Here is a 9,613-nt window from a genome sequence, read left to right as displayed (position 1 = left end):
CGGGAGGCAGAGGCAGGCGGATCTCTGTGAGTTCGAGGCCAGCCTGGGCTACCAAGTGAGTTCCAGGAAAGGCGCAAAGCTACACAGAGAAACCCTGTCTCGAAAAACCAAAAAAAAAAAAAAAAAAAAAAAAAAAGAATGATAATATATGTAATTAGAACCACTAGAAATAACAAGGAAAACCACCTATGTGCAAAGCAGACAAGGAAAACTCCATTTGTGGAAAGGTGGTCGTTTAGAGAGGAAGATAATCATTGAGTGTTCCAGTTTATGAGAAAGAAAAATAGGGAGAAAAAGCTGACAGATCTCCTCCCCCACTTTTTTTTCGAGACAGGGTTCTCAAGTGTAGCCATGGTTGTCCTGGAATTCACTCTATAGACCAGGCTGGCCTAGACACACCTGCCTCAGAGTGCTGGGATTAAAGGCATGCACCACCACCACATCCAGCTTGTTGATACTTTTCAGATACTCAAAGGCCTAGTGGAATGGAATTTTATCTCATGTAGTCAAAGCTAAGGACTGAAAGGATTTATTTAGAGTTCTTTTAGATTAGCTTAGGGGTTGAGGCTGTAGCTCAGTTGGTAGTACACTTGCCTAATAAACATAAAGTCTTGGGTTCCATTCACAGCACTTGATAACCAGGTATGGTGGTGCACACCTGAAATCTTCGGATCTGAGAGATGAAAGCAAGAAGGTCAAAAGTTCAAGGGCATCCTCTTCAACATGGCAAGTTTAAGACCAACCTGGGCTACGCAAGACCTTGTCTTAAACACACACCCCCTTTAAAAAAAAAGGAATCATTTTAATAATAATACAGATATAAAACTAGCATTATGAGAGATGTCTATTTACAAGTTCCAAAATCTTGCAATCTTAAGCTAGTTTAACTCAGGTAATCAGCCTAGGGTTTGTGTTCAATCTCATGCTTCCTTCATGTTGTGTGTGACTCAGTCTTTGATTATTGAAAGACAAGTTTTGCTCACAACCACATAACCTAGTTTCCTTTAAATATCTTACTACTTTGCTTAAATAGATAACTAAGGTCAAGTGTTTGACAATTCCGAAACCAAGCTCTAGATCCAATTCTTCTAACTTTAAATGAACTTTTAAGTTTCCAGAAGGGGCCTTGCAATCTCAGGATCTCTCTTTTATAAAAAAAGAGAACAATTAAATTAGGTTTACTTGATGTTCTGAGAAGCCTTGTCAAATACTAAAATATGAAACCTTTAGTTTGTATTTGTCACAGGTGTTATTCATATGAGCTGTAGAAGATTCCTCTACGTCTGGTGTATCCAGGTATGTCATCAGTCATAATTGTATTATACTTAAACATGTGCCACAGCAAATTAACAGCGCCTTAGCTGAGGCTTTCTTTTCAAATGTTTACTTTGACTCTTGGAGATAAAAGGTATCTATCATCTCAGTCTCAAACTACTTCTTCCAGGATGTTTACATTACACAGGTGTCCACATAGTCTTAGAATCACTGTCTTAGTGCTTCTACACTTATCACCATCCCAGATAAGTCAGAACAAGAACTCACTGTGAGTGAACTGGTATTTTAAATTCTTTAAAACAACTTTAAACTTTGCTGTTTTTTTTTTTTAAAGGAAATCTTTTCCCTTTCTCCAGCTTACTTTGTGAAAGGTGAAAATATGTATCTTTCTCCTTCCTGATTTTTCAAGAATCTATAATGGTACTCTGCATTTGCATGTGAAGGCCAGAGTTTCCTCAGGTGTCACTTTAAAAAAAAGAATCTCTTACCAATTAGACTTAGGGTAGATAGCTAGCTAACCCCAAGAATCCACATCCCCAGCACTGAGATAGCAAGCACTACCTACATCCGCCTTTTACGGAGATTCCAAAGGTGGAGTTCAAGTATTCACATTTGCAGGGTAAGCCTTTATCAACTGAGCCATTCCCTCAGCTCCAGGTAGACTGAATAACTTTAGTAACGAAGGGTGATCCCATGGTAGCAAGGTCTTGTGGGAAGAACTGGCCTGGCTCCTTAAATATATGGGTGGCTGCCTCACTATGACAAAGTATGACTTTCGAAGTCAGGGCTTTTTAAGAGGGAGCTATCCAAACCCACAGGTGCTGCTGGCAAAAATCTGTGGTACAACTTGGATGTGGCTGCCTGGTCTAAATACACTTTCAAAGTCTAACCTGAGATTCTGAGAACAAAGTCCTGGTGTCACGCACACAGGAGCCTGTCAGTACTGTTTTGCTGCATGGTGTAAACCAACAGACCACTGGTAAATAGATCTGGCCTACTTTGTCTGAAATCATAGGGTTTTTTTCAGAAGCTACAGTGTACCCAGCACCAGGCCTATCTGTTCGGAGGTTTAGTATCCAAGATCCAGAGTGGATCCCAAATTCTTTCCTTTATTCTCTTAGGACCACTTTTTATCCGGTACCCCAAATGTTTTCTAACCCTTCTGAAGTCACTAAGCCATTTCTTAGCTCTGCCAGCTGCAGCTGCACAACATGACTGAGACTTCCGAGAAACCAAACCTCAAGATGGGAAACCCTTGTGACTTCAGTCCAAAGACCAAAAGCCTACGGGGAGGGGACTATGGGAAGAGTAGGTGGGAAGACGAACAACGCTACATGCCGTCCAGAGATGTTGGCTGTCCCCAGCTTCCGGCTCTGACAATGAGCAGATGCAATCAGGAGCTCTGTGGGCATTGTCTGGATATTTCAGCCTGAGTAGGACACATTCTCTGTTCTGAGTCCATCAAAGGTGGGAAGAGCCTCCTCCTCCTCCAACTTGTTCAGGAGTAAGGGCAGCATCCCACAAGCCACCTGGATACCCTGAGGGCAGGCAGGAGGGAGGCTCAGCTGTCGGAAGCACAGGCCTCAGTCCCCTAGGGAGAGTGCTTTGTTTATGGCAGAAGGACTGCTGTGCCACACCTAAGAGTCCTTAGCTTGCTGGCTTCAGCAGCCCTCCATGGTCCCTATGCCCTCTTACCCTGAGGCTAGACTACTTGTGGCTAGAATCCTCTCAGTCTGTGCTAATATCCCCAACCTTTGGGAACCATTCATGCATCTACCAGGTTCCTGCGTAGGTACAGGGTCTCTACAGCTAGAGGCCCAGCCTCCCCTGTACTGTCTGCCTAGTGGCTAACTGCTGCCCTCAGCTCTCCAGAAACAGGCAGCCCAGCTTCTTGGGCCGGGCCCACTTGAGAGGTCATCTCACCAGATCTGGGGATATGACTGGGAAGGGTCTCAAAGGAGCTGGCAGGAAGACCTGGGAGCAGTGAAGCACCCAGCAAGAAGAAAGGCTGGATTCAGTAATATCTCAGACACACCATGGGGAGGACGGCTGCTGGGAGTTTATTTTCTGCTTGGTGCAAGGCACAGTTATGGGGTTAGGAAAGCTCAGTGCTGTGAACCAAGAGGGGGGCTCTCTCCAGCTCCTGCTGGTGTCTGTTGCTTGCCACAGCCTTCCTAGTTTACATGAGGGGGGGCGGGGGTGGAGGGAGCCTCTGGCCTAGCACCACTTAAGTGAGTTTGCTGTGGTTCTGCTAGGTCAGGACGGGGCCCTCGTGTTGGGCTGCTGCTTCACGGTTTCAGGAGCCAGGCCACGGGTGATCGGGCTTCTGGAGGCCTGGGGGGATTCTGCCGAGCTGCAGGGAGAGCATAAATCATGGGTCAGAAGCTGGTTTAACTGGGACCACCCCTACAACCTTATGGAAAATGGACTCACTGCTCAGGAGACTCCAACACTGTGGCCATGAACGGGAGGGTAGACTTCCCGAAAAAGAAGCTGGTCCACCAGTGGCCAGGGTCGGCCTTGGGGAGACCTGAGAGGAGCAAAGGAGGGTCAGGATGTTGCAATGCCAGTGGGGTGCTGTCCCTCTCCACGCTTCCCCCACCTCAGGATGTGAACTTTGCCCCTATGCAGGATGGTTCTGCACTCACCCGGGGGGTGGGGCACGGCGTCCCCGGGGTACTCTGCACTTCCGCAGGAGCTGTTGCTGGACGAGGAGCCCAGGCGTCCTGGGGAGGGGAGGCGGGTCAGCCACAGGGCCCTGGCCCACAGCTCTGGGCGGGGCCGGCGAGGGTCTACTTACGCCGATAGTAGTCATGGGTAGCCACGAGCGAGCCGCTAGAAGGGATGGCTGCCATACTTCAGGACCCGCGCGCGGTGGAGCCCTGAGAAAAATGTAGGCCTGGTTACCGCACACCCGAGTGGACTCCGAGCCCTCCGGCCCTGTCAGCCGCCGGGCTTCCGGGTGGTTCCAACCAGCTCAGGCCGGCTGCGCGATGAGACAAAGCCGCTTTGTACGCACCCGGCCCCTAGAAGGCGCGCGCCTCCCCCACCGGCGGCCACCACCTCCATAACTACCGCCGCCCTCACCTCGGCGGCAACCCCTCCTCGCGGACCTCGGTGCACGATCACGGGTGGTAATGCGTGGGGCACTACGCTGCAGAACCCATTTGCAGGGATAACCCACCGGACACCACGACTCCACGAACCGCGCGCGATGCGCACGCGCATACTTACTCGCTGGCTTGTGCAGGCAACAGACGCATCACGGTGGGGCGGAGCGAGCGTCGAGGCCCCGCCTCCATCACGGCCGCCCCATCCTTGAGATCTTTGAGCCCTCCTGACCCCTATTAGATCCGCCCTAGCACGATGAGGTCCCGCCCTTCTTTCTTTTAGACTCCACCCCGAACCGAGCGAAGATCCGCCCCACCTTCTGCAATGCAGGTTGCACCTTGGCCCAAACCGCCTTGACCAAACATCAGCGATCCACCTCTAGGCAAAGTCCAGCTCTGCTGCTTTTTCCTCTTTGTTCGGACTGGGAGCACCTGGCCCCAGATAAAAGTGGTTGAAGAATCTCCTGCGGGACCTGTGCCCTCAGTCTGTGCCACCCCCTCGGACGTGGCCTCACGTAGCCTAGCCTTTCTAGTGTTCTTTTCCCCTTACTTGCTGTTGTTCGCTGCTTGCGCCGGTCCCGGCAGGCTTTGTTTTCCAAGTGCCTCACTCCGACTCTCGGCTGAGTGGGTCTGTCTAACTCACATAAGTAAGCACAAAGGGCAGCTGCCCCCGCACGCGTCCCTGCATCGCAATCTCCGTATTCTGGCGCACTGGATAGTGTCTGGAGCCCCCAAGCTGCCCTACAGGGACTACTCTGCTTTTGGGAAGCTGAGGAGTCACCCGTGTCCCTTCCAAGTCGTGGTTCTCACTATTCATTAGTCTCAGCCTGTGTTCTGTTGCCTGGAGAAGAGCGCTGGAAGCTAAGGTTGCCGGGGGGCGGGGAGAGCGGCGAACAGAGGCAGTCTCTAGTAGCTAGCATCAGGCAGAGTCCTGCACTATTGCACTATTGGTCAGACCTGTGTTTGGGGGAATCGAGTGCTTGGAGCTCTGGGGCTGGCCAGCATACCCTGGCCTCCCCTCCTTTCCCAGGCAGTTTTCTGCCAGACCCCCACAGGGATTGGGAGGACCACGAGCCAGCTTTTGCAGCATGCTTCTCCTATAATCAAAGATGCTAGACTTGCTTTCGTGGGGGTTCAGGGAGAACCTAGACTAGTAGGACCCCAGGAGTGCTCTCGGGTCCCCGAGGTCTCAAGAAGGCTTTGGCTGACACCCTTTGCTTGGATTTGTTGAGACCTACTCTGCAAACATTGAGCCAGGCATGGGAAACCAGACAAGAAGCGACCTAGTAGGGGTGCTGGTTTAGAGGCAGTAAGGGAGAGGGATAAGGTATAATGAAAGAGAGGTGAGGCAGTTGACATGACAGCAGCAAAAGTGGATAAGGCCACTGATAAGGCGGATCGGCCAGTCTAGGTGACATCAGGAAGAAGAGACTTCTGCTCATACCAGGATTGCTTCACAGCTTCAGGCTCTGTGTGGGCATTTCCCATGGTTATTAGCTGTTTCTTCTAGTGAAGCCTTCCCTCTGGAAAGGAAGTAAGGAATCTCTCAAGAAAACAAGAGAGTTTCTGGGGGGTGGGGTGGTTGTGGTGCACGACTTTAATCCCAGCACTCAGGGGGCAGAGGCAGGTGGACCTCTGTGAGTTCCAAGCCAACCTAGTCTACAGGCTAGTTCCAGGACAGCCAGGGCTATACAAAGAAACTCTGTCTTGAAAAATCAAAAACCAAGGGCTGGAGAGATGGCCCAAAGGTTAAGAGCCCTCTTCTGGCATGCAGACAGCACACTGTATCCATAATAAACAAATAAACAATAAATTAAAAAAAAAAAACCAGAGAATACAAGAGCACTGTTACAGGAACTCACAAGAAGTTTACCAACTCCCTCCAGGTTACATAAAGAGAAAACACTTGCTGGAGATGGGGGATATGCTTCAGCAGAGTTGCCTACAAGCAGGGAACCCAAGTCATGCAGCTTTCATGACTTGTCACCCAGGCTGATGTGAGCCTTTGGCGATGCAGCTGCCTGGGCCACCTACACTTTTGTAAGTCACCCTTCATCCATTTTAATAGTTTATTTTCTTGTTGTTATGTCAAACTATGTGACAGAAGGGACTTGAAGTGTGCAGTCATGGGACACCATGGCAGCAGGAATGGCAGGCATCTTGGTCACTTTATGTCTGCAGTTAGGAAACAGAAAGAGAAATGCTCAGCTCACGCACACACACCCTTTTGTTTATTCAAGAACACAGCCCATGGAATAGTACTGTCCACATTTAGGAGATGTCTTCCCATCTCAGTTCCAATCTAGAAACTTCCTTATAGACATGCTCAAAGGTTTGTTTCCATGGTGATTGGAAATTCCATCAAGTTAATAGTTAAGATTAACTATCACACCCATGCTTTTGCCAGTAATTCTAATAAACTCACTGGTTCACAAGCTAGACTTGGGATTTTCTCTTTGATCTGTCATTGATGTCCTAACTGGGGTGAACAGATGTTTGTTCACTTTCCCCAGGAAAAGCAATGCAACACCTGTGTGGTTCAGGCCAAGGCTAGAGAGACCAGGCTGAGGGAAGGAACTGTCAGGACCCAACTGCAAAGAACTTTGGAAGAAGGCGTCCTACACCTTGCACAGACCTGAGATAAGGTCAGGAATTGGGACTCACACTGTCCATTTATCTGCCCTGATTCAGGGCACGATGGTTACTCAGCAGGGACACAGATGGGTCAGATGTAAGTGTGCCACCTCTGGGGGTCCAGGCAACATACATAGTGCTGCCCCAGAGTGGAGTGGAGGTAGAGGACAGTCAGGGGAGAAGAGGGCTGATCTATCTATTTATCAAATAGGTCCTGATGTGTGCTGTACACACTGGAGGGTCAGAATGTAGAGATGCATTCACTGAAGAAGCAGCTGCTGCCCTTGGCACCTCAGGAAATGGAAGTTGAGTAAGACCAGCCTCAGCACCTGCATAGCGTATGCAAAAGTCCTGAGCCTAGCAGAGACTGTAGTACATTGGTCCATTAAGGAGGTTGGAGCCAGATCCCACCTCCTGTTCTGCCTTGACTACTTCCCACAGAAAACGGGGAATGTGTGCAGCTTGTGGTCACTTACTGAGCCTCACAGCCTGTGTTGTCCTGTCCTGGGATATACAGCTTCTCTGAATCTGCTCAGTGGGACTAAGGTCGTGTCCCACCTGGGGCCTTTCTGGATGTCTCAGGGCTGGGCAGTTTGGAGGTGCAGTCTTCTCCTGGGGTTGGACAGGTTAAAACTGTAGAAATGCTATTCCCACTTTCTACTAGGAAGGAGCTCCCCCTATAGGATCCTCTTGGGAACAGAGTTTGTGGTCCAAGGTGTAGATTGTGGGTCAGCACCTGGGAAAGGAAAGAAAAGGGACCATGAGAATTTCCCACATTGGGCCAAGCTAGCTAGCTGCCTCCCTTGGATGGATGTGACTGGCGGGGACCTTCAGTGGGGACCTGCTGATTATCCTCCGCTGGGCACTAAGGCCTTCTGTATCTCCCAGGCCACCCTTGGCTGCGCTCTGGGCCTGCCTAATCATCCCACCTCATTCTCAGTCCCACCTATCAGCATCTGTAGTAGAGTCTGAAGTGAGTCTCTTTCATCTGTCTCTCTCTCTGTGTGTATCTGTCCCTATCATTCCATCACCCTTTCCCTCCATTTTCCCTTCCTTCCCTACCTCCCTTCTTTCCTATCCAAGATGAGGTCTCACTCTGCTATCCAGGCTGGCTTCATACCTTTGGGCTTAAGTGATCCTCCTGCTTCAGCCTCCCAAGTGCAGAGGTCCCAGGCATGTACTACTGTGTCAGCTTTAGAATATTCTTTATTTTTTTCTTGTAAATATGGAATGCTTTATGAATTTACATGGCATCCTTGTGTAGGGGCCATGTTAGTCTCTATATCGTGCCAATTTCAGTATATGTGCTGCCATAGGGAAAATGGGATGTTCTTTCTTTAAAATGGAAAAATACCATCTGGTGAGATGGTTCAGCAGGTAAAGCTACTTGTCTTGCAAACTTAGCAACCTGAGTTAGGTCCTTGGAAGCCATATAAAGGTGGATGGAGAGAACTGACTCTATGAAATTGTCTTCTGACCTCTACACATGCTAGTCAGTGTGGGGAAAGGAACTATAGGACTTGGTCCTCAGCTAGTCCCCCGCCTCTGTGCAGACAGCTTGCTATGGCCTCAGATTAGACACCTAGCCTTTTCTTATCTTCTCTGAGGTGCCTAGTGAGGCTGGCTACATCACTGTCAAGCTCCAGCTGCTGACCTGTTCCTGGGTCATGTTGGAAAGCTAAGGTTAGGAACCCTGAAGTGTGGCCTTTCACTGGCTGTTTGATCTGGCCAGCAGCCAACTTGAGACTCAGGTTCTCCTTTGAATTATCACAGGCAGAGTGAATGCCATCCAAGTAAAAAGAATGAGGTCAGAGAACACCAGCCTTTCTCTGCTTGGTAGATTTTGAAGGCTTCAGCATCTGCAAGGTTTGGGCACTGGGTCAGGATATAGGAGAATGGAAAGGTTATGAATTTTGTTCTCTAGATACAGGAAACAAGGGCAGAAAACTATGTGTAATCGAGTCCACCATTGGCTTGCTGCACAGAGACTGGTTGGGTCCAGATTGCTGCTTGGATGCTGTCTCTGTATAGATGACACTGGTGGGAACATATCAGATGGCCCAAGTGGATGATGACCAAGATCTCACACTGAGTAGAAAGGAAAGGCTGGTGCTCAGAGTCTGCATTATAATGCCTACTTGCCACCTGCCTCTCCTGAACCTTATCCGTCTCTCACAGATGGGTATATAGGATTGACTACTCTTGAGCAATGGGGAGAGGGCCTGTGTTCATTGCCTGTACTCTACTCTAGCCACAGACATCTGGGGTAGAAGTGGGTGCTGTTTTTGCAGTGGCCCAACTCCAACCTCTTTGCTGATGGCAGGACCTGGTACCATCTAGATGATGACACTACTGCAAAAGAAAATAAATTGACTAATGTTTAATGAAGCCTTACAGTATAGATGGATTTTTATTCCCTCAACTTCCTTTCTGTAAAATGCAAAAGTATCTTATTCATGAGATGGACTATCTTGAGAATAGGAAGTTTCCTATAAATGCTAAGATCTTTGACACATGGTGGTATGTGTTCAATGAAAGCTAGATATTGGGTGGGGAAGTAGCTCAGTGTAGGGGTGCTTGCCTAAGGCCCAAGG

At 49.1% G+C, this 9,613-nt stretch overlaps 1 protein-coding gene and 1 pseudogene across 3 annotated transcripts; both read right to left on the bottom strand.

Annotated features, from left to right (window-relative positions):
• Positions 1 to 3,312: 3,312 nt before the first annotated feature.
• Ppdpf (pancreatic progenitor cell differentiation and proliferation factor) lies at positions 3,313 to 4,605 on the bottom strand. Of its 3 annotated transcripts, none has more exons than XM_028885280.2 (5): positions 4,510 to 4,605; positions 4,076 to 4,157; positions 3,924 to 4,001; positions 3,709 to 3,805; positions 3,313 to 3,628 (listed from the first exon to the last, which is right to left on the bottom strand). In XM_028885280.2, exons 2-5 carry the CDS (start codon positions 4,128 to 4,130, stop codon positions 3,532 to 3,534), a joined length of 327 nt encoding a protein of 108 aa, XP_028741113.1. In that variant the 5' UTR covers positions 4,131 to 4,157; positions 4,510 to 4,605; the 3' UTR covers positions 3,313 to 3,531. The 3 variants fall into 3 exon arrangements, with proteins under 3 accessions (XP_028741113.1, XP_028741112.1, XP_028741114.1); XM_028885279.1 differs by lacking the exon at positions 4,510 to 4,605 and adding an exon at positions 4,363 to 4,503; XM_028885281.1 differs by lacking the exon at positions 4,510 to 4,605 and adding an exon at positions 4,389 to 4,503.
• Positions 4,606 to 8,238: 3,633 nt separating this feature from the next.
• On the bottom strand, positions 8,239 to 8,339 carry LOC114704234 (annotated as a pseudogene).
• Positions 8,340 to 9,613: the final 1,274 nt, after the last annotated feature.

This window comes from Peromyscus leucopus, chromosome 4 (assembly GCF_004664715.2).
Source record: "Peromyscus leucopus breed LL Stock chromosome 4, UCI_PerLeu_2.1, whole genome shotgun sequence".
NCBI lineage: Eukaryota > Metazoa > Chordata > Mammalia > Rodentia > Cricetidae > Peromyscus > Peromyscus leucopus.
Note: the sequence above shows the minus strand (reverse complement) of the source record. Positions and strands in the feature narration are given on the sequence as shown.